This window comes from Pleurodeles waltl, chromosome 4_1 (assembly GCF_031143425.1).
Source record: "Pleurodeles waltl isolate 20211129_DDA chromosome 4_1, aPleWal1.hap1.20221129, whole genome shotgun sequence".
Lineage (NCBI taxonomy): Eukaryota > Metazoa > Chordata > Amphibia > Caudata > Salamandridae > Pleurodeles > Pleurodeles waltl.
This window is the reverse complement of record NC_090442.1, coordinates 602,416,700-602,442,085: the sequence shown is the minus strand read 5'-3', so window position 1 is coordinate 602,442,085 and position 25,386 is coordinate 602,416,700. Positions and strand designations below refer to the sequence as shown.

Here is a 25,386-nt window from a genome sequence, read left to right as displayed (position 1 = left end):
GAGTGGGTTTTGAAAAGATTCAGACCTAGGGCATGCATGTTTCTGAGAGGGTCCTCATCCTAAGGGATATTTTAGGTAATTCATGTTTTATTGGGCCAGTATGGAAAGTGACTTATCAGTAAATGCAGTACTTTGGCAACATGTAAACAGGCAACTGCTTTAGCGGTGCCACATGGAGAGTCCCACATGTTCTCTATAAAGGGGTGTTCAGGTATTATCAAGTTTTCACTAATGTAAACAGTCTAGTGTGGTCTAGATTGCACCACATGGCAGTAGTATTTTTAAAGACTGCTTGGCATAGAACTTCAAAACTATGAGTAAAATGATATTTAAATTGTATCATGATTGACCAATGTGTGCTATGTTGCCCTCGTTTCTTAATTTTTTCTTGGGGGGGAATATCCTAAAATGTGTGATGTAGTCTGATCTCTGTTAAGTTCTGGCTGATGTGTTTTAGAAATGTCAGTCTTCTGAAAATGCTTTTAAGTAGACCTACTGCCCCGCTACTAAAAGATTCTTTACATTCTACGATCTCATCAACAATGTTATTACAAATACACACTTTAAATACCATTATGCACCTCTCCCACTAACATTTCAAACACTCCCTATGGGGCAAGGATCACAAGCACAACACTTACCATTGTAGTCTAGGCCAGAAATCTTTCCTATCCTGGGGCTTTGGCTATTAGCATTTAAAGTGCTGTTGCAGGGAGCTACTTGGTCGTGGTATATATTATTAGAAATACCAGTAATCATGCTTAATTTGAGCAGTGGTGGAAGGCGGGGCCCAGCAGCACTCATTTTTGGATGACTGCACTTGTTTGTTTTCATCATACTTTGGCCCAGAGTGACCAAGAGAGAGAGAAAAACACTAAATGGGGATGAAGAGCAGGAGAAACAATGAAAACAGCAACAAAGTGAAAAGGGAGGAAAAAATAACCTGCTAGAGTGAGTTAAAGGGGCAGGTGGTGTTTGATGGTGGACAAAAGAGGATTTGGTGGAACCATACTAGGCAGCTGTGGAATTCGGCAGCCCAGGCATTCAGAAGTACCACATCCGTGGGCTTTTGAGCAAAATGTGGGCGACAGCACTTTTTTATTTAACACATTAAGCACTGACTAATAACATAGAATAACATGAAAAAACATTTAAAAGGTATGATTTGCAGCATCCAAAACACGTCTCACAAATATTGTTGCTAATTTTATATCATGAAACAAATGCGTTGATTATGCTTTGTTGAAAGCTGTTTGCATAAAAATAACACTGGGAAAGACCGTATTTTGAACTGTATCTGGTGGTATGGACCTGCACCTCAGTGGCGTAACAAAGGCCCCCGCAGCCCCTGTGGTGCCGAGGGGGGCCGAGCTCCTGGGCCCCCCTCAGCACCCTCAGTATAGTACCTGGAACTGAGAGCTCCTGAGTAAGTCCGGCGGGGGGCTTCTCCATGTACTATGCCGGGGGGGCCCACAAGTTTTGTTACGCTACTGCTGCACCCAGATAGTTTCTGATTATGAAAAGTAGATTCTGGGCACTTATTCTGATGAGCAGTGGCGGCTCCTCCATTTGGGCAGAGGAGTGTCACCCCCTTGCGAGCAGCGGCAGCTGCTAAACCTTTTAAAGAAAACAATAATAAACTGTTTATTATTGTTTTCTTTGAAAGAATCGAGGCCACGGGGGTGACGTACACCTTCACAGTGCATGTGTTTGCCCGGCCAAACACACATGCGCTGTAGGCTCTCTCCAGCCCAGCAATATAGTTGCTGGGCTGGATACAGCCTTCACCGGCTCCCAGTCTGCATGGAAGCTCCCAGCCTTCTCTGAGCAGCGTCCGGATTGGCACAGGGCAGGCTGGGAGCTTGTGCCTGCAGTGAGCAGAGGACAGAGGAGTGGCGGAGGAGGTAAGTTATTTAAAAAAAATAATAATAAATAAATGTTTGTTCCCTCCCCACCCCACTCTACGGCCCGCGAGCCGCTACTGCTGATGAGGAGTTGTTGTTGTCGGTGAAAATGTACATGTTGATACTGACTGTTTTTCACCTTTGATAACAAAGGTGGCCTGGTGGGACAGCGGCTCTCAGAGCACCCGGACATCCGTAAGCTGGGCTTCACCGGTTCGACCCCTATTGGAAAACAGATCATGAAAAGGTGATGCAGTGTTACTTGCAAATATGTTGATATTGTGTGTAATGTTCTTGATGTTCATTATTGTTACTCACATACAATATCTGATGTCAAAATATCAAAAGGATTAATGCCCAAACATCACAATGTACAAAAGTCACAAAAAATAATGAAACACAGTAAGTAAATTGTTGAAGGTTGGGACTGACTGTAGGGAGCCTAATGATAGTTCATAAAGCAGAAAAAGGGACGTTGAAATTGGAGGCAGACCAAGAGAGATAAATGGTGCGGGCACAAAAACCACAAGGGTTAAAAGTAGTCTTTCCCCTAGAGATTTACAAATGAAAACCACCTCTGGAAGCAGGCAGTATAAATAATAAAAAACAGATCAGAGTCTTGATGCAGGGAGAATGGCAGTGCTATAATTTTAGATATTTTTAATATTTTATATTATATTAGTTCTTGTGATATTTTGGCTAGCCCTCTTACTTTATTATTGAATCATAGATTATATATTATTTGACAGATGCACATAGGTTGGGTAGACATCCTCCAAATTTTGTGTAGATGGCAGGGCCGGACTATTCGCAGATAAAGATACTGAGAAAATGTCAACCTTTTCTATTCTAAGTAGATGTATCAGAGTTTTTGGCTCATCTGGTTCATACTTCCAGGTTTGAAAGAATACAAGTGATACTTTTCACTCCTGTTCCACAGCCTTAAACCTTTCTGCGCCAGCCCTAAGCTAACTTCTTTAGCCAGCCTGGTTGTTCGAAATTTCGTTGCTGGTTGACTGGGGTGTGAGCCTAGTCCAGCATCAGCCACAATCCTAGTCAGGGCAAGGCAGAAGCAAACCCCAAATTAACCTGTGCGCAACCCCCGGTACCTTTGTACAGAGCAATTAACTTAAGGCAATGTGTGCATGACTTCAAAAAGTAAATCAGTGAAAACGCCACACAAAAGATCCTACACCAGCTTAGAAAATTAGTGCCGAATTTAATAAATAAAACAAGACCAAAACAACAAAAATCCAATCAGTATAATCATAGTTCTGAATTTTTAAAGAATAAAGTTAAAAATAGGGCCATAAACCATAAAGCGCCAACTGCCACTATCTGGTCGCTCTGGACCGGGTCAAAGTCCAAAGTTCAGACCAGCTATGATGGAGCGCGGGTCAGATATAGCCCCAAATTAGTCCAGCTTAAGATCTGCCTTTCCAGGTTTTGTGCCAAGAGTCCCATTTGCGCTGGAGGGGGCTGCAGAAGCAAGAAGAACGTTGCGGGGAGTGGTCGGCGTTACGCAAAGAGCAGGCTGGGTGTAGAAGACAGCCAGGCTGGAGCTTTGCCTTAGAAGTTCTCCGCAGGCAATCAATGCTTGCTGTGCAAAGAGATAGGCTCGCACTGAGTTTCCGTGCAAATGGCACGGTTCTGATGCAAATGAGTCTATTTGCATTCACAATGAGCCCAAAAGTTTGATTTTAAGAGTGCTTAGCCACACCAAGGAACCAGGACTTGAAGGTCACTACTTGGTCATGTGACCCAGAGATGGGAAGCAGACACTAAAAGGGAAAGGCAAGAAAATGCCAACTTTCTAAAAGCTGAATTTTCAGAATTGCAATTTAAAATTGGACCATCATAAGTTAGTATTTTAAATTGTGATTCAAGAGACACCAAACATGAATCTCTTTTCTCTTCTCATTTGGACATTACACTTATAAAACGTAACAAGGTAACTCCAGTGTTTTCCTATGGGAGAGCTAGGCCTTGCAGTAGTGAAAAATGAAAGTATATGTCAATTGTTATGTAAATACATTGCACTCCATCCTCTGGGCTGTCCAGAGCCTACCATAGGGTACTTCTGTATGTATTAAAAAGGAAGGTTTGGCCTGGTAAAAGGTTTATTGTTCCAGGTCGAAATGGCAGTTTGAATTGCACACACAAGCTCTACAGTGGCAGGTCTGAGACATGGTTAAGGTGCTAAGTGGGTGGCACAACCAGTGCTGGACACCCACTAGTAGCATTTAATTTACAGGCCCTGACCACAGGTAGTGCCGGTTTACTAGGGACCTACAGCAAAATTAAGTATACCAATTGAGTTGAAGACAGTTCTAACATTTTCAGGAGCCATGACAAACACTCTAGCACTGGTTAGCACTGGTAAAGTGCACAGAGTCCTAAACCAACAAAAACAAATTCAACAGAAAATGGAGGTCAAAGGTAAGATGTTTGAGAATGACCCTGCAAAAAGGCCAAGTCCAACACTTGTGGTTCTAATAAACATTTAAAAATATTTATTGTTTTATTCTAATTGGAGGAAGTGTAATTCCTAATGTTTTGCTTTGCTCTTGCTTTAAACAATCACTGCTCACTTCTTCATATCACTCAAACACATAACATCAAATGTTTGTGAATTATATGTCTGAAACTCTGCATCCTCGTTTCGAGATTTTAATCCAAAATAGTGTTCTCTTTCATGAATTGATATATAAGCATTTTAAAACTACAGACACCCATCCAAATGAGGTGAACATTGGTAACACGTAATAACCTTTAGTTTCACTAAATACATTTCATTACAAGAGATGAGAATAGTCATTTTTACTATACTTGTTGCACTAACAGTGCTGAAATAGAGAATGTATGGGAAGGTAAAGCATGTACAACATGACCAATATAGTTCTATTGAGAGGGATTATCATAGGACATATGACTCCCTTCGGTTGTCCAGTATATTTGAAAGCAATGTGGGATGCTGTTAAGCATGGGGGTCCCAGATTGTCTACATTTTTGGTGCCCTCTGTAGCAGAGGTGGTGTTTGCCTTTTCCCACTTAAATCGGGTGCACACTCGGATCCGATTCCCCATCATATCCTGAAATCTGTTGCTGATATCATCGGCCCGGTTTATCATCTGATATTTGAGGCCTGTATCTGGGAAGGGATTTTCCCAAAGGAATGTAAATGGGCCAATGTCATCTCTCTTCTTAAAAAGGCCACTGCGAACAAGGAGTTACTATTGCCAGTGGTGGCAAAGGCCCTGGAAAGATTGGTGAATTCACAGCTTACCACTTTCCTGAAAGACAATAACCTGCTTCACCCGTCTCAATCTGGGTTTAGAGCCCGTCACAGCATGGAAACAGCCTTACTTGAAATCTCCGAGTCCATTCGATTCCATTTGGACTTTGGTCTTAATGTTGCTCTGGTGCTGTTAGATCTGTTAGTTGCATTTGATACAGTTGACCATGACATCTTGGTGCTCAGGCAAAAACATCTGTGGGTGACTGGCACGGTTTTTGATTGATTGAGGTCACTTCTGGCTAACTGGGAACAGGTTGTGTGGATGAAACCATATGCATTTGAGTTTAAGGGCCACAGGATTCTTCCCTTAGTCCCAATTTTTTAAATATCTTAATCCCCCTCCTTTCCCTACCCCCAGCTGTGGTGGTGGAATCTTGTAATATCAAAGTTATATCATACAGTGATGACACCCAACTTTTGTTCACATATGATGGTCACTCTGATGAGGCGAAAGACGCTTTTTCAGGCTGCATGATGGCGGTGCTGCACTGATTGAAAGTTAATAAATTTCAGTGTAACCCAGATAAGACGGAGATGCTATTATTTGGCCGAGATCCAACCCTTAGTTGGACGGGAGCATGGCCAGTGCATGCTCCATCCCCCTCCCCACAACAATATCTGCAAGAAACTTAGGGGTTCTTTTTGACACTCTGCTCTCCTTTAGGGCTCAAGTACCAGCTGTAGTGAAGTCATGCTGTTGGATTAGGCAGATGCTGAAGGAATGTTTACATTACCTCCCACATGAAGCCCAGGTGATGGTAGTGAGAACATTGATTTTATCCAGACTAAATTATTCCAGTGCCCGTTACTTCGGTCTGCCTGACTACTTGTTAAACTGATTACAGGTTATTCAGAATACGGCGGTTCACCTACTGTTCAAAATCCCTAAGTGCACCAGGGTGTCTCCGCTTTGAGAAAAATTACACTGGTTACCGGGGAGGCAGCGTATTATGTTTAAGGCACTGACTTTGACCCAACAGAGTATTCATAATCAGGGACCAAAGCACCTTTGCGAGAGGATGTTGGAATATCATGCGTCTCTGCCTCTGCGCTCTAGCTCTGCGAGCTTACTCAAGGTCCCACGCATCAAAAAACACTGTCAGGGAGGCTTTTCCTTCTCTGTCCTGGCTCCTAGAGCTTGGAATCTTTTGCCCACACACCTTAGACTGGTTAATTGTAGGGTGATATTTAGGAAGGAGCTGAAAACATTTTTGTTTGAGCAACAGTGAGCGGATTTGCGCTTCCGCGGCCTACCCTGATCTTACCTGGAGCACTGGGACATTCTATGAGTAGCTGTGCGCTATATAAGCATTATTCATTCATTCATAGGACCTGGGTTGACTAAAAATGTTCTTTGCCATGGCTCCCAGATGTTCTGCTGATTCCAGTGGGACTTGAAGAGAGATCTTTAAAGGAACATGCATTTGTTTATGCCACATATGTAACCATTGACAGTGGAAGTATTGCTGCCTCTCCAGTGTTGTATGATATATCTCTGAGCCAGCACCAGACTCTGGTCCACCAAGACCTTACAGTGCTTGTTGCCTTTGATACCCTTGGGTATATGCAGAAGTACAGGTTTAGGTGAAGGAGGAATCATTTACCCACAGACTTCTGAAAGGGATTCAAAAATTGTACCCCAAAATGTTTAAATGAGCAGGCACTTCCAAGCAATGTGAAAGAAGGTGCCATCATCCAAATTGCGTCTACCGCATGTCAGAGAAAATTTCTTGCTTGTTCACATCTTGACCTGTTGCAGAAATAATAGACTGCATGCAGATGTGCAAGTTGTGTAAGGTGAGAGTGGGAAGATGTGGCTATTTCCTTGAGAAACATAAGAGGAACCCACATTTTCCTCCAATGGCTGCAATATCCTGGTGAAGGTGTCAGGTGGGTTATATGTCATTACATGGCATACAGCAACATCTTGAGCCACTACATTGCAGCCACTGCATCACGAGTCACTGACGTAGGAGCACCAAACACATACTTTTTTTAAATAAATTCTATAGAATGTAATTTAGAACCCCCTTAAATATATATTATATTTTTATGGGGAGTGAACACTTTTTCATGTTAGATTTTTTCCCTTTGAAGTAGTGAGCCCACCATACCCATAAGTTTGTGTAATTAATCAGCACCTTTGCATAATAAAAAAATATATATTTTCCTACAGGCAATGCCATAGGAAAATAGTTTATTATTTTGCTAATAACTTTGGCGCTGTGTGACAAATCTTCAAAAAAAATTCAAAACTAGCTTTCCTCTCACTTTAGCGGCTGTCTGGGAAGTTTTAGGGTGATCTGTCAATGGGGCTGGTGGGGTGAGAAAAAGTGGGGTCCCAAAACATGTTTTCTCCATGCAATTTCTCATAGGGATTTCAAACACTACTAACAGCCTGAACCCCTGGACGGAATTACACCAACTTTGGCAGAAAGCTAGATCTTGGTCCAGAAAGATCTCGTATTTTAATTGGTGTAAATCTGTTCAGTACTTTTGGACTTATTAAAGGAAAAAAGAAACATAGATATCTAGGGACGCATATCCACTGCAGATGCATCCGCGGATCCTGGGGAAAAGCAGAGTCCTGATTGCCGCAATGTGCGAGGAAAGTTGTGGTCGCCATTTTGTTTCTCATATCAGCTGGGTGGAGGAAGAAAAAATGACATAAGGGGTCAGGATACAGGTATCCTGACCCAGTACGACAGATGGAAGGGTCCCATCCACCCAATTGTTACATTTTTTTGGGCTGCACCGCTGGGTCTACTGTGGGGCTCAGTGCGACCAACCAACCCCAGTGAAAATCTGCGATGGATCCGTGGATCCAAAGCAGACTAAAAAAAAAATACACCCATTCACACATAAAATCCTCACTGCGCACACCCAAAAGCCATGTGCTGCGTAGGTTTGGGTGCATGTTGAGGGCTTGGGTACATGCCGAGGGTTTTGCCGCAGGCCTGGCCCTGCGGCCAACCCCAGCAGCACATGGCCTTTGTGCGCGGCTGTGATTGTATCAGCGTACGGTAATTAGATATTACTTTACATTGAAAAAACTGAGAAATTCCCTGAGAAAAACAAAGGTTATAGAGTCATTATAGTTAGGTTGACGTTTTACCCACACAAAACCATAGAAATTCAGCAGCTATAGTTATACTTATCTGAAGAAACTATAACCTGTGCCGTAAAGAAACTTTAGGCCACGAGTTATAGTTTCTTAACATAAGTATAACTATAACTGCTGAATTTCTATGGTTCTATTGTGTGGGTAAAACATCAACCTAACAATAACCTCTTTGTAGCCTTTTTTATTTTTAGTGAATATATATATTATCTGAGCAATGACTGTATGCAGTGCAGATTCAGTCATATTCCATGCCTGTAGGAAGCATGTCAATTAAAACAGTCCTAAAGGTTTTTTAAAGTTGATACAGTATTATTCTGTTCTTATTGGATGATTCGTGCCCAAAAAGCAACATCACAAAATCTAATGTTTCAGCAAATTCCACTTTGTAGAAGACTTTAATAATCATTTTTTATAAAGAGCATTTACATTGAACTTGGTAGTGTTAATTCCATGCGTGTCTCCTAATTATTTGTCATGGTAATCACACACTGATTGAATGACTGACATTTTCGGCCAGAATAGATGAGAATGGGAAGAGCGAAATTGGAAACAGCCACTACAACGTGGTCATTACCACACATGACCATTACCATGGAGGAGTCACCACGCATATGCCTTTATCACATGCATGTCTTACCACGCATGCCTTTACAACAGATTTCTTTGTAAAGGCATGAATGGTAAAGGCATATGCAGTGTAAAAGTTTTAAAGGTAAGTATTATTTTTTTAATTTTGTAAACGCATGAATGGTAGAATGGTAAAGATATATGCGTTGTAAAGGTTTTGCAGGCAAGTAATAACTGTTTTAAATATATATATATATATATATATATATATATATATATATATATATATATATATATACATATATACATATGGTTTAGGGTGGGTACTGGCTTTTGGGTGGCAAGTGCATTTTTGGGTTTTAGGGTGGGTATCGGTTTTTGGGTGGTAAGTGCATTTTTAGGTTTTAGGGTGGGCTTGGGTTTTTGGGTGGTGAGGGCATTTTTAGGTTGTAGAGTGGCTATGGATTTTAGGGTGGGTATGGGTTTTCAGGTTTTGGGGTGGGTATGGGTTTTGGGGTGGTAAGACCTTTTTAGGTTTTAGGGTGGGTATGTGTTTTAGGGTGGTAAGGGTATTTTTAGGTTTTAGGGCGGGTAGGGATTTTGGGTGGCAAGGTGATTTTATATGTACACACATATATATATTTATCTAAATATACACACACATATATTTGTTTGTTTAGGTAGATAGATAGATAGATAGATAGATAGATAGATAGATAGATAGATAGATAGATAGATAGATAGATATGGGAGCTACTTACCACTTTACATTTTACCATGCATATGCCTTTACCAACCATGCCTCTACAACAACATTTTTGTGATAAAGGCATGTGTGGGGTAAAGGCATATGTGTGGGAAAAACTTTCATTGTAAATTAATGCGTGGTAATGACCATGTGTTGTAGTGAACGCAATGTAAAGGCATGCATGGTAAATGCATGTGTGGCTCTGCAATACATCTAGGGAAACAGGTATGATATTGAAACAAATATTCATTCAGTGGAGAGTCTGCCGATAATACAATTAATCATTTGTTGCTGTTGTGCTTGCCGCTGTTCAAGTGCCACATCCTAAATGACAATAGTGGCATAGTTAAAATTTAGGAGGCGATTAGAAGTAAAAACTTCTAATCATCTCCTGCTTTGGATGAAGTTACAGTTTTGAGTTTAACGTTTGTAGCAGAGTGCCCATGACTTTAGTTTTCTGTTTTCAAAATGAAAAGGTGTGATTCATTTGAATGTCTAAGCTATCAAGGTTTTATGTTCATTTTCCCTTCCTCCTCATAGCTGTGCAGTGAGTAACTTGAAAAAAGTCTCTCTCGAGCTTGGTGGAAAATCGCCACTCATCATCTTCAATGACTGTGATCTTGACAAAGCTGTGAGAATGGTACGTATTAGTAAACAGAAATTCTGGGCTTGTACAGTGCTTATTTTTTCCAGTGGTGGCAGCTGGTGGGCACCAGCACTCATTTTTATAGAACGGCACACATTTTGCGTCATCAGCCTTTGGTGCAAAGCAAGGGGGAGGGGGGCACAAAATGAAGACGGAAGGAGGAAATGAAAGGTTGGTATAAGTGACTAAGGGAAAAAACAGGGCTGGAAGAGAGCCTGCAAGAGTGGAATAAAGACAGGATTTATAGGGTGTAGAAAGATAAGGCCTAAGGTGTTAAAGCCACCAGAGTCCAGCTTGTAATATGATTAGTGTTCCACCTAGTAAAGGACATGTGAGCCTTAACCATATGTATGAGTCTTATCATATGTATGTAATTTTCATACATGTGCAAGGAAGCCAACTGAACTCCTGAGGGCAACTTGGCAGAGGCAATTTTGTCCTGGACGTTTTCAGTCTTCTTCTTTCTCTGAGTGCATGCTACGCTAGAGAGAGTTATAGCTCCATTTTCCCCAAGTTGAGGTCATTGCCATCACCAGGCAAGAGAAGCTGTTAATACTTTTGGCAGTTTTTGACTAGTGGCGCAGAGTAGTGTCTGTGGTGATGCAAACTCTTTGACTCGTAAGCCTGACTAAATTGAGTCATAAGCTAATATTTTAATTGATTGCCACTGTTTCCAGTGTTCTGTGCAGTTCACTTTAAATGACCTCTACGCATACTCATGGGCCACTCTGATTAATATTTTCTACTGGTACATGCAATGTATGTCTGACAACAACATGAGCTGTCACAATCTCTTTACCCTCTTGGGATCACTTCTGTAAGTGATTGAATACCAGTAATTGTCCTGTCAGAGACACCAGATGCAACAAACTCTGTATTTATATATTAATTGGCTCCATGTTCTTACATGGAAATTATATGACACCCACACCAGGACCTTTGTAATTGTCTGTCTCTATATTGTTCATACTGCTGTGAACATCACATATCTTAGTTATCCTTGTTCACACGAGGAGCAAGCTGAGGCCCACCTTGAATGCAATGAAGCAACTTTGTGGTAAGAGCCTTTGGACTCAATTCCACAGTATCCTTTCTATATCCTTTATATTAGTGCAAAATCAGTGTCCATTGTTACTCCAGTATTGGAACTTTCATAGATTCACATACTTGAATCATTCCCCGTCGTCGAGATGGGAGTCCCGGTATAATTTTCATAAGTAATGTTAAAACATATTGAAGAGAAAAAGGCCCTAGGCCTCTTCAATTTGATAGTCTATCAGAGTCATTTTGTGAAAAGGACCAAACTTGATCCTCCACCAATCAGGTGACAGCACCCTTCAGAACCTCCTGAGAGAAGCTCTAGCACCTCAGATTTTATACCGCACGTCGTGCTAGGGAGTCTCTTCAGAGCTCTGCTCTGTTTTCAGACCTTGATTCAGCTCTTTTTCTCTCAGAGAAACTCATTTATTTGATTTGTCAGCTATTTTTCAACTATGTCTGACAAGGAAAAGAAAAGTCTCTTTAGAGACTGCAAGACTTGTGGGAAGAAAATACTTCATTCTGAAGATCCTCATCAAGATTGCATTTACTGCCTCTATCCAGATCATTCAGCCAAGGACTGTAAGATTTGCTGTACTTTTTCTTCTAAGACCTTAAAGGATAGAGAAGGCAGATTATTAATATGGCTGCAGAAACTGAAACATAGGATGGATCCAGTTTCTGATTCTGAGAGTGAGGAATCATCGACATCAAAGAGATCAACTAAAAGGGCAAGATCACGCTCTAGATCTCCCTCACAAACCTCAAGGAAAGCCCTCAAAAAGACTGCCTCAGGGTCTTATAAGGGTCGCAGCCCACCTTCTTCCCCAACTAAACACTCAAGTAAGGAGGGGAAAATACATTCTTCCAGTTCTGAGAGGCACAGGAAATCCTCATCTGTTCCACCATCTGTGCCTTTCAAAAAGCCATCTGTGACTGGAAAAAAGGCCTCGTCGACGGACTCCCCGTCGACGGCACCGTCTGTGGGTGCATTGCCGACGACTCCAGCTACTTTAAGTGTTCCATCATCCACGGCTCCGTCGGCGACATCGTCGACGAGTACACCACCGTCGACGAGATCTACAACAACTACTTCAGCGTCGACGACCGTCTACACCTCGTCATCGTCGACGGCGCTGATGTCAGTCTCAGCTTTACCGTCGACGATGACTTCGTCGATGGTAGACTCGTCGGCGAAGCTTGCGGCTATTAAAATAACAGTGCGTCCAGCGTCGACGGCACCGTCTACGACAAAGTCAGTTTACACGTCGTCGACGAGGGAAAAATATCAAAAGAGAACAGAAAAATTAACTCCAACCCACACTTCACCTAGTAAGGTATCCTCCCTGGTACCAGTACATCTTTTGGAGGGAGATGAAGATTCAGATGAGGATGGGCCTTTTGGTACAGCCCACAGCCCCTCTGAATTAAATGTAAAATATCAGGAAGAGGAGGAATATGAGGAAGCTTATGATCCCCAGGCTTCCTTGGAGCATCAGCAGTATCAACAGGGAACGTATATCCCTTCCGACCTGCTTACTGGCCTTAGAGCCATGTTGGTGGATTATAACAGAAGGTTTCCTCCACAAGGAGAGCAGCCTCATCCATCACCCATTTCTGGTCCTTCTACTCCACATCAAAGACCAACGTCTTTGCATCTTACGGATGTGGCCACCCCAGACATGACAATTCCCCAAGACACTGACATTTCAGAAGGAGATCAAGAAGAAGGAGAACTCACAGATACTCACTCCGAGTGGGACGAGTATATTATTCCTGCTCCATCTTCTCCTTCTCATTCGAAGGTGGAGTCCCCACCTGAAGACATTGGATGTTTTCATAATCTTCTAGAGAGGGCAGCCAAGCGCTTTGCATTACCGCTACCTACGAAGCAAACAGATTGTTTCCTTTATGATTTTAAAGAGCCCTTCCAGAAGTCTGTGCGCTCCATCCCGATGGTGAACTACTTGTGGGAAGAAGGCCTTAAAGTCATGACTAATCCAGCAACAGTCACAGCAGTTTTACCACGTCTGGATAAAAAATACAAAGCTCCTGATGATGCCCCAACATGCTTGACAGGCCATCCTCCTCCAGATTCGGTAGTAGCTCAAGCGGCTCAAAGAAGATCAAAGAATCCTTCTGCTCCGATTTCCGCGCCCCCAGATAAGGAGGGTAGAAGGTTAGATAACATAGGAAAAAGATTCTCTTCTATGGCCAGCCTAGTGCTTAGAGCTGCCAACTCCTTGGCTATTTTGTCTCGATACGACAGACAGCTTTGGGCGGATATTGCATCTTTCATTAATCAACTGCCGGAAGACGTAAAATCAGAGGCAAATAAGATGGTGCAAGAGGGTCAACGCACGTCTGCAGAGCTTATAGACTGTGCAATGGATATAGCGACCACTGCTTTCAGACAGCTTGCAGGTGCTGCTGTATTAAGGAGACAAGGCTGGCTCAAAGCCACCTCATTTCATCCAGAAGTCCAGAATAAGATCCTAGACTTACCCTTTGATGGCCAAGCGTTATTTGGGAAACATGTGGACGAAGCCCTACAGTCAATTAAAACGGACACGGACACTGCAAGGTCACTAGGGACCCTGCAATATCGGAAATCGTCCTTTCGTCCTAGGGGGCGCGGCCAGCCCTCTTACAGAGGGGGATATCAACAACAGAGATACTCTTCCTATCCATCATCTTCACAACAATTTCGGCCATACTATTCCCAAAGACAACCGCCTCAACCAGCCTATAATAGACCGGCAGGCCGTGGACGCTCAACCCGCCCTGCTAAGGATTCAGCTCGTAGATCCTGATGTTTTCGAGGCGCCGGCTACGCCCAGTCTTCCTCCTGTCACCCTGGGCGGAAGAATTTCCTCATTTCTCAGTCAATGGCAAACCATTACGTCAGACAAGTGGGTCCTACAATTAGTGGAACGGGGCCATACCTTAGAATTTGTCCAGAAACCTCCCTCCAACCCTCCCCGCAGGACTCCTTCAAGATACCCTCAACAACTCAAAGAAGAGGTCTACAAGCTCCTTCTCAAGGGAGCTATAGAGAAGGTGCCGCAGGATCAACGAGGAACAGGATTTTATTCCAGGTTCTTCATAATTCGAAAAAAGTGGAAGGATTGGAGACCGATCCTCGATTTAAGGCAACTAAATGTATATCTAAAGAAGCAATCGTTTCGAATGATCAGCCTGCAAGACGTCCTTCTGCGTCTCAATCAAAGAGATTTTATGTCATCGCTAGACCTCAAGGACGCATACTTCCACATACCAATCCACCCTGCCCACAGAAAGTATCTGAGATTTACCGTAGCCGGGAGCCATTATCAATATCGCGTCCTTCCCTTCGGGCTCAAATCAGCCCCAAGAATATTTACCAAATGCCTAGCACCAGTGGCAGCCTTTCTCAGGAGAAGAAAGCACCAGGTCTTTCCATACTTAGACGACTGGTTAATAAAGGCAAAGTCTTACACAGGAGCACACAAGTCAACAAGAAAGTGCGTTTCCTTGCTGACCAATCTCGGATTCACGATCAACTGGGAGATGTCCAACCCTCTACCAGGCCGCAGTATTACTTTTCTGGGAGCAAAACTGAACACGGAATCCGGCATCGCATGTCCCACGTTAGAGAGACAACAAAGGTTACTAACCCTAGGGAGTTTCATACACAAAAGACGAAAGGTTACAGTCCGTCTCTTCAAATCACTATTGGGCATGATGTCTTCATGCATACCTCTGATCCCTCTGTGTCGGCTAAAGATGCGCCTCTTGCAGGAGCAGCTAAACCGTCAATGGCTTCAAGTATCAGGAACTTTCGAAGACCAGATACAAATTACTCCGATAATGATCAAAACTCTCAAGTGGTGGTCTCAAAAGCATCATCTCTCAATCGGTCTCTCGTTTCTTCAACAGCCAGCCCCGTGGACCATAACAACAGATGCCTCACTGGAAGGATGGGGCGCAGTATTACAGGACCTGAAAATAAGTGGCAAATGGCCAACTCATCTGGCATCAAGGCATATCAATTGGCTAGAACTCAGGGCAGTGCACCTTGCTTTACAAGCGTTTCTCCCAAGAATCCATGGATCGCGAGTGGTGATAAGAACGGACAACACCACTACGATGCACTATCTCAACAAACAAGGAGGTACAAGATCTCTCACCCTCTCCAGGGAAGCCCAAGCGATCTGGAACTGGGCCTTGCAGCAAGGCGTCACACTATCTGCGGTGCACTTGCCGGGAATAAACAACAAAGCAGCAGATGCACTCAGCAGACAGAAATCGGAATGCCACGAGTGGGAATTAGACCAGACGGTACTCACCCAGATTTTTTCCCAGTGGGGAACACCAACAGTGGATCTGTTTGCGAAGAAGGACAACGTCAAATGCCAGTTATTCGCAAGTTGGCATCACCAAAAGGGATCTTGGGGGAATGCGTTTTCGATAGTCTGGTCAGACATCTTTGCTTACGCCTTTCCTCCCATTTCATTGATCCCAAGGGTCCTCACGAAGATGAAAACAGAACCGTGCACTCTCATACTGATAGCCCCGTACTGGCCGCGCCAACATTGGTTCACAGAGCTCCTCATTCTCTCAGTCAAACCTCATATTCCGCTGGAGCCGTTACCTCATTTACTAACAATGAACAACGGCCAAGTTCGACACCCCGATCCACACTCAATGCGGTTAGCGGCATGGCTCCTCACCACAGAGAATTTGCGCATTTGAATATCCCGCAGGACTGCAGAGATATTTTGTCACAGGCCAGAGCGGATAGCACTAACAAGGCGTATCAGTGTAAATGGAAGAGATTCTGTGCCTGGTGTCATCAACGTCAAATCGACCCTTTTCTTTCACTACCAGAAGAGATTTTGCCGTATCTCTTAGAGTTAGCTCGATCTGGCCTAGCACACTCGTCCATTAAAGTTCATGTAGCAGCCATAGCTGCATACAGACGTTCAGAGGACACACCCTCGCTCTTCTCTTCTCGGCTGATTAAGAGATTTCTAAAGGGGCTGTTCAGGGTTTACCCTCCTTTCAGACCTCCACCTCCTTCGTGGAACCTGAACATTGTTTTGGCACAACTGATGAAGCATCCTTTTGAACCGATCCACCGTGCTTCCCTCAAACATTTATCGTGGAAGGTTGCCTTATTGATAGCTCTTACATCAGCTAGGCGGGTCAGTGAGGTACAAGCGCTCTCCATCCAAGAGCCATTCCTACAGTTTAAACAAGATAGACTACTAATGCGCACTAACCCGCATTTTATTCCAAAGATTCCGTCAGACTTTCACATTAACGAACCTTTGGTCTTCAAGTCTTTTTTCCCTCATCCATCTACTCCAGCAGAGAGGGCATTACACTCTCTAGACGTGAAAAGATGCGTTCAATTTTATTTGGACAGGACAAAAGCTTTTCGGCGCTCTAATCAGCTATTTGTGGCGTACAGTGCCCCTAGGAAGGGGTACCCGCTATCCAAGCAGAGTATTTCAAGATGGATCGTCTCTGCTATTCGCTTCTGCCATCAGGCAGCGGGCAAACCTTTGCAGTCATATGTGCATGCTCACTCGACAAGAAAAGTCTCATCGTCAGCGGCACTGTTTGCCGGAGTGCCACTACAAGACATATGTAGGGCAGCAACATGGAAGAGCTGTCATACCTTTACTAAGCACTATTGCTTGGAGTCCCTCTCGCACGGAGAGGTAGCAGTGGGCCAAGCGGTTCTCAGGAATCTCTTCAGGTGAAGGTGAGCCATTTCTCCTCCATCCCTCCATCCTAGAAAAGGTATGCACATCAAAAAAAAAAAAGAGAAATGTATCTAAAGATAATAGAACACTATCATAATCCCATAGTAAGCGGGTTATCAGATACTGATCAGGTTACATTACTGTCTTATGTTTTAATACTGGTTTGTTATTTAAATTTCATCATGTATCTTCACAGGAATATCCCTATTTATATTAGAGATAAAAAGATACTTATATTTATGTATATATACGTGTGTATAGATAGATGTGTATATATGTATATCTATATACAGATATACATGTAGGGACATATGTCAGTACACTCATATACTTCATCACTTTATACATGATGATGATAAGGTTTTGTGGTCTAAGATAACCTGTTTATTAAAAGGGTTGTCATTTTACAATGTGCATACTTATTGCTTTCTACTCTGATTCAAGCATGTGAATCTATGAAAGTTCCAATACTGGAGTAAGAAAATAAGTTACTTACCTGTAACTGTAGTTCTCCAGTATTGGAATCTTTCATAGATTCACATGCGACCCACCCACCTCCCCGGAGAAGCTCACTTCACCTCTTTCTTTCTTTCTAGTAGTACATATACTCATTGTAATATACGCACTTGTGCGTGGAAAATCTGAGGTGCTAGAGCTTCTCTCAGGAGGTTCTGAAGGGTGCTGTCGCCTGATTGGTGGAGGATCAAGTTTGGTCCTTTTCACAAAATGACTCTGATAGACTATCAAATTGAAGAGGCCTAGGGCCTTTTTCTCTTCAATATGTTTTAACATTACTTATGAAAATTATACCGGGACTCCCATCTCGACGACGGGGAATGATTCAAGCATGTGAATCTATGAAAGATTCCAATACTGGAGAACTACAGTTACAGGTAAGTAACTTATTTTCTTCACTTTTGTCAGTGGCATATCATTTGACATTGATGTTTACAACCATTCACCTTCTCAAGCCCTTCACAGCATATTTCATGTGACCTTCCATCTTCTTGATATCTCAAGAACTCAGGGCAAGTAATAAGATAAGTGATAATTATCAGTACCCTTTGTAACCTTAGTGAACAAATTTGTATTTACAAATGTTTATCACAACCCAGTGTTTACTACCCCATAATATCACATCCATGCTCTCTCCACGGAGTTTGTGTCAGGAAGAGTTGAGAATATAAAAGAACAGTATTGTGATACCCTTCCCATGTAGCCATCAAGTGCTAGGTTGGTTTGTCCATGCATTAGACTGTGTTTGCTTACAACTACCACCTCATCTGATCTTAGTGCCTGCAAGATTGGCTGTGTTTTTTGCTGATCAAAAACAGTCAATCAGAAGAATAATGTGCAGTGCAAGTGCTGAGCAAAAACTGTCTTTGGCTCTTTCCTCAAGATACATCAATCAGGCCATATATAAGAAGCAACAGTACAAACAATTGCAGTATTATCTGTCCTATAACATAATAATAAGGTGACACGTTAGGATCTTATTCCTTTGTTTTAAATAGGTGTATTGCTTTCATTTAAACTAAAAGGACACAATGCCAAAAGAATTCAGCACTCCTAGTCTAAATAATGAATTTATTAGGGCACTTCCCAAATATCAAATAAAAGTCATACAAAATATATGAGAATAAGCATATAACTCAAGTGCCAGCAAAACACGTGTATATACAAAGATAAATGCATATATCAAGTGGTCAAGACTTAGAAAGGAATGTGCAATGCATTAACATAGCAAGTGTACATGAGCTAAATAATCAAGATTTCAAATACTTCACCGATTGAGTTGTCATCATCATCCTCACCAATGCGACTGGGAGAGCCCTCAGGTCAGTCAGGCAGGAGACCCATTCAGGATCAATGGATCCTTGGCAGTGCATCCGCTCCACTGGCAAGCTCTAGTCTGACCGCCAGGTCTCCCCATCTTTTATACCTTACAATACCTCAAGAAGACAGTTCTAGAAACTGCCTACCCTCTGTTATGAAATTAAATGCTGACTTCATCTGCGTCGAAACATCCATAGAGGCTGGCCAGGCTCCCAATGTTTGTTCTGGGACAGATTCGTACAGTCCTCTGATAAAAACAGCCTCAGCCTTGTAAACTCTTATCAAGTCTGCATCCCACATAATATGTTCCAGCACTGTCCGATTCTTCGTTGATTAGGAGAAAAACAAGTTGTGTGAGGAAAAACACCTGCGCTGCCCTGCAACTGCTACAGGACACAAAATGGAATCAATGGTCAAATGATGGTCACATCTAAATAGCATCACAACAGGGGACTTAGCCAATTACGTCTTGGACCAGTTGTTTTTGTGCAAAAAAAGTACAATTATATTTTTACCCCCTAATAGAAATTTTATATATAACATGTACTTGATTTCAGGTTGTAACAAATCTTAATTAATATGGCATTTGGCTAAGGGTATAATGCTCAAAATATTTGGCAGCCAGAGGGCCCATGTTGCTGCACGTAATGGTAGATTTTGAGCGAAAATAGGGCCTCCTTAACAGCCAAAATGCTCTCGGCATTACTTTGACTGGGAGTCCTTCTAAAGATAGTTCAAGCCTTGATCGCTGAGCGCTTTGCTTACCTGCTCCTTCCAAATGCAACCTTTTATGCAATTTAAAGCTAGTACCTCCATGCTTATTCACTTGGCAAATCTACAACATTGTGGCACCCTCGGAACTTAACTACAGATTTTTGTAAATTATACTGCCAACTGAGAGAATAATGGAAACACATGTCGAGGTAATCCAATTGGGCCATCTTTTGTGACAGTTCCCCATCTAATTTAAAAGATCTCTTTACTAGTAGAACTTTTCCATTACCATGATCTTAGTTTTTTCACATTGATTCAACAGCAGTTTGCCCTGCAAAACCCAATAGAAATTTCAGACATAACATGCATAGAGTTTTCAAGCAAGCACAGCAACACTGCATCGTCTGCATATAGCAGAATAGGGACATTCACGCCAAGCAACTTTGGGGTGTCTCAACCAATCTCCTCCAGGCAGGTAGTAACATTATTTATAATTAAACTAAAGACGAGGGGGCATGACACAGCCCTGCTGTACTCCTGTGGAGATAGGGAAGACAAACTACATTTCTCCTCAGGGCCAAATCAAGCTCTTGCCATGTTGTAGGACTAAAGGCCTCTAATATTTGACAACAAAAGCAGGCTAACGCCCAGCTGCCGAAAAGTACTGAAGAGCTGTGGTCTGCATACTAGATCAAAGGAAGATCTCAGATTGATGAACATGAGGGCAATGTGGACATTTTGTAATTGCAACATGTTTGTAGATATTAGATGTACATACACTGAGGCTCACATCTTGCAACAAGAACCTTTGCCATGTGTGGTAACTTTTAGGTGTAATTATGGCATTTTGTTCAATATCATCAAAACCACTAAATGCGTGTGTTCTCTGTCCACTTCCTTTTGACAACAGGTAAAGGTGAGCTCGGGAGTCAGATATGTTTTGCATATCAGCTAGCTTACCCCAGTACTATTGACTGAGTAGTAGCAGCAATGGACAGGTTCAGAACAATTCTTGAAGAGTAACCTGCTCACCAATGAACTGCTTGCTTCTATCATGCAGAAAACACTATCAATCTGTATGCCTGGTTCACTGTAAAATATCCACTTTAGCCATTGAATAATAGTCTGCAATCCCCATACTGTGTGACTTGTGATATCTTTCATTTACAATCTTCATTTTGAAACTCTAGCAAATTAATTTATTTCACCCATATATACAACAGCTCATCTTCTGTATAGGTGCCCTGGATGGTCATTTAAAGACTTTACTGAAGAACTGAGACAACCCTTACTTGAAAATAGTCATACTTCAAAAGTATATATCATTCCCTGTATGGTTCATATTTGCTTTTTAGGAGCAACTGTAGTTGTTCTGGTGATCACCACAGTATTGAAGACTGATACAGCATCGCAACGACTGAGAAAGCACTGTACAACATACAAGGTGTCAACATCGCTGCCCACTTATAAATATGCCTTAGGAAGTTTTGAAACTGATTTTAAAACTTGTGAAGAAATTAGGTGTTTGCTTTACACTGCAGAATTAGTGTGGAGATGTAGCATAAAAGGAACAAGCTTCATACGCCTATTCGGGATTAGCTGTTTTGAAAGGCCCAGTATGTTTTACTGCCATGATTTGATGTTCAGGGTGGGACCTGCCTGAAGAATTTTCATCCGGAAGCAGCTTAATAGAAAGGGAAAGCATTTTTGAGGCTTCGTTGGAGGTCCATACATCTTAGGATTCAGTGTTCACATTGAGGGTCATTAAATCCCTAGACGTATTGAAAGCCCTCACAATTCTGTTGTTACATGGTTTTTAGTCTCTCCTTGGGTGAAAATTTAGCACAAGTGTGGTGACATGTAGATAGTACTTATAGCTGAGACATAGGACCTGAGCTTGCAATGCCCCAACATTGCAAGCAGCTTAGTGAAAGAAAATGCCTACAGAACCATACACTGACTGTGCATTCACATGAGTATTATCTATTTCCCTGTAGGGCATGGGAGCCGTATTTTTCAACAAAGGCGAAAACTGTATTGCAGCTGGAAGATTGTTTGTTGAAGAATCTATTCATGATGAATTTTTGAGGAGAGTGGTAAGCTAGAACAAATACAAAATTAATATTTTACTTCACGATTTTTGTTAAACACAGTTTCATTTCATGTGGTGTATTATTATGATCATCATTATTATCATTGTTAAGTACGAACATACTAATGATAGTTAAATCAACATTATGTTATTAGGGATTTGTACTGCACTGAACACATCAAGGCAGCTACAAAGCATTTGAGCTCTGTTAAGATTAAGCTGCAATTTTACTTTGAAGTAACTGAAAAATGCTATACATATTTGTCCTAAAATGTATTTTTGTAAATACGTCTTAGATCTAAAAGGCTGAGCTACTAGCTTTGCTGGTCTAGCATATCAAGATGCATGTGCACCCATGGCAGGAAATCTTGCAGTCGGTTTTTCGTTTAAAGAAAACACATTTCAAAATGTACTTCTGATGAGAATAGGTTAGGGTGCATGCACTGTGATTGATGACGGCTATTTTTAATTTGCCATCCAAAATGATGGATGGCCATCTTAGAACAGTAAAGTCAAATGTAAACAAAAAAATTAAAAAACAAGTGCGCATAAAACCCAAGAAAGTAAACAAATGGTTCAGCAGCACTTTGCACCTGGCAAGCCCTATTAAAAAAGGTACATAAAGCAAATTCATACAGGGAGAGGAATGTGGAGCATCAGGAACCAGGGGACGGCAATGAAAAAAGAGAGCACGAGTGGAGGCACGGCAAAAAAACTGTGGGAGATAGCAAGGAACACAGAGGGGCGGCACCTCTGCTATGGCAGAGGAATGTCGTCCCAGTGCTAAAAGGCAGCAGAAAAATAAAATGATAATAAATGATTATCATTTTATTTTTCTCCTGAGTCTGGAGCAGAGCCAGCATCCTCCGTGTCAGAGGGAGCAGGAGTAGTGGTGCACTCTAAGTGTGGCTGTCTGAGGCCAGCCAAACTGACATGCGCACTTAGAACACTCTACCCGAGCTATATTTCACAACCAGGTGGAGACAAAACGCAGACTCAGGTGGAGACTAAGCACAGACTCCCATTCCCTCCCTGAGCGGCATTTCTGGGATTGGCCTTCTCGCTCAGGCCAATCCTGGGGCTTCTCTCATGCTGTGAACAGCACAAGAGATGCGTCTGGATTGGGTAGGGAGGGGAGCAAGGCAACCACTTAAGTGGCAGGAGCGATGGCTGTGAGGCACCAGGTAAGTATATACATATATATACATATATATCTATAAATATATTTCTTTTTTTTACTTTTTTTATTTTTTTTTAAACCCCACCCCCCACTCTACGTGCTGCCCCTCCTGTCCTTCTTGGCAGCGGCTGCCACTGGAAACTCATGCAGTCCCATGGCATGCTCAGTGTAAAATAAAACTAGCATTAGCAAACTTTGCCAATGCTCATATGTTTTGGCCATGTTTATGGGTATACCCATTCCAAGATGGTCACCCAAGTGTGTGGATGCATGATATGGACGTTGTGAAATGATTCTTTCTAAAGCATAACAAAATCATTCTAAGATTACCTCCGATGCGTGCACTATCCTGCAATTTTTCTTTTTTTTTATACAAATCATCCAATCAGAAACAACACATAGGAAGTGCTCCTGGGGCAGGACAACTGCAGGACTAGGGAGGAAAGGTATTAGTTAAGAAGCAGGGAAGTGATGTAGGCAAGAAAGCAATCAAACCATGATCAAGGTGCTGACCTAAAGCACCCTTATGTACATTGTGCTGTAGACAATATAGGCCTGATTTAGACTCGCCGAACGGGTTGTTCCTTCACAACATCGACAGATAGCTCATCCGCCAAAATATAAATCCAATTATATTCTGTGGGACTTATATTTGGCAGATGGGATATCCGTCACCGTTGTGACGGAGTAACCACTCGGCTGAAATCGAAATCAGACCTTATGTTTTTTTTTTTTACAACAGACAGCTAAAGATGCTTGTAGGTGAGACATATCCAGGCTGCTTGCAGGTGAGACCTAAAACCACTAAAGTCCATTAGCTAAGTGTAATATAGAGGGAAATTTCTAATCCTTCCCAAAAAATTCATAGGACTTTAAATATATCAGAGGAAGGTTTGGCAAAAGTGGTTTACTGCTCATCTGAAAGCAGAAGGATGTCTTTCAATGAAATGCTTCTAGAGACTAGTAAGATGGAGGGATACCATTAAAATAAGTGAGTGCCTGAGTACATGCACTGCTGCAGTAGTCTATGCTTTGGCCTTACAGTGGTCCATATCCACACATGCCAACACTCTAGATGTAAGTGGGAGATTAACAATTTGTAGTGCAAAATGGCTTTATTTCACCTTTAAACTTCCACCACTCCAATGGAAATTAATGGAAAAATTCACTTCTCCATATTTTATTTCTCAATAACCCACTTAACTCTTCAGAAATGTTGGCATGTATGCAAATCAGTGCAGTGGACATATAAGTAATGAGAAAAGAGCTGGCGAGGCCAGCACTAAAGCTACCACTAAACAATGATGAGTCAATAAAAAGTATTTTTTGGGAGGCTATCCCTTGTCCATACAAACAAATGTCTCAAACTACATCAGCCCGTTAGCCTAATCAAATCTAAAAGAATCATAGCAAAACCCAGCCAATTGTAAGTATGTGTAATGTGTTGGAAAGAAGAGGTCTGCCTACAGACAACAATGGCCATCTGAGGCAAGAAATAAAAATGGCATATATGTACGAAGGAAGGCAGACCTCTAATTTTCCTTTTTCATGTGAAACCTCTGAATTTAATTAATCCATATTGTTATGAAGTGTATTCTCATGTTTACCTCTCATCTATTCCTAATTCAAGTAAAATGCCACTTTGTATCAAGGCAGAAAGCTGATTCATGATCCTTATAAAAAATAAGAGGCTAGAGGACAAGCGTGTCCGTCCCCGCTTTGCTTGACCATGCCTCTGTATAGTGAATGGGCATTACTAGAATCAGCATCATGCTCTTTTTCTTACCACACCAATACTGATACTGGTTTCTGGGTGATTTCTTTATGGCGTGTAAATGTTTTATTCTTTTGCATTTGATCGCTTTTTCAATTTCTGCAGCATCTCCTATGCTGCACGCACCTTGATTTTTGGGAATCTGTCGCTGTTCCAAAATGGACCTGTGTGCGGTTAACGGTGTTTGCACCCAGCCTGCAGAATCTCCTTCACTCTTTGACAGCCCTTCTGGAGCCCCTTCTGTTGACTGTGTTGAAAAATATAAAGAACAAATATAGGCTGAAGAAATGGTTATAGGGTAAATCCAGAGTAGGCATGGGCCAGTCAGTGCACATGTAAATGATGTGTCCTCTATTTAATGGATTTTGGATTCATTTAAAGCAGATATTCTGCCACCTCTTTTTTCTCCTGACCCCCAAGAATATTGCTTTCCCATCCTGAAATCCTGAAAAGTAATATGAATATGAAACTGCCAATACTCTCTTTCTCCCCTTCAACCATCTAAGCCTCTATTCAGAGGAGTACAGGACGTTCCAGGTAAATATGCTTATGGAGAGGGGCAGGCCTTCTAGCTCTGAAAATCTTTCTTCTGCTGTTGCAGGTGGAATGTGATCAAGGCTTAGAAAAGCCATAATGCTCAATATTACTTCTAAGCATGAATAGAGCACCCATGCCCATCTTTTTTTCTTTTTTTGATTGTTGACCATTGTTC

General features: G+C 42.1%; 1 protein-coding gene across 2 annotated transcripts in view; it reads left to right on the top strand.

Annotated features, from left to right (window-relative positions):
- Window positions 1–25,386, top strand: part of ALDH1L2 (aldehyde dehydrogenase 1 family member L2) — a 244,522-nt gene that overhangs the window by 178,967 nt on the left and 40,169 nt on the right. For both annotated transcript variants that reach the window (XM_069229012.1, XM_069229011.1), the window contains 3 exons: window positions 2,058–2,151; window positions 10,182–10,281; window positions 21,626–21,724. In XM_069229012.1, the coding sequence (XP_069085113.1) occupies window positions 2,058–2,151; window positions 10,182–10,281; window positions 21,626–21,724 (293 nt within the window). The remainder of the gene's footprint in view (window positions 1–2,057; window positions 2,152–10,181; window positions 10,282–21,625; window positions 21,725–25,386) is intronic.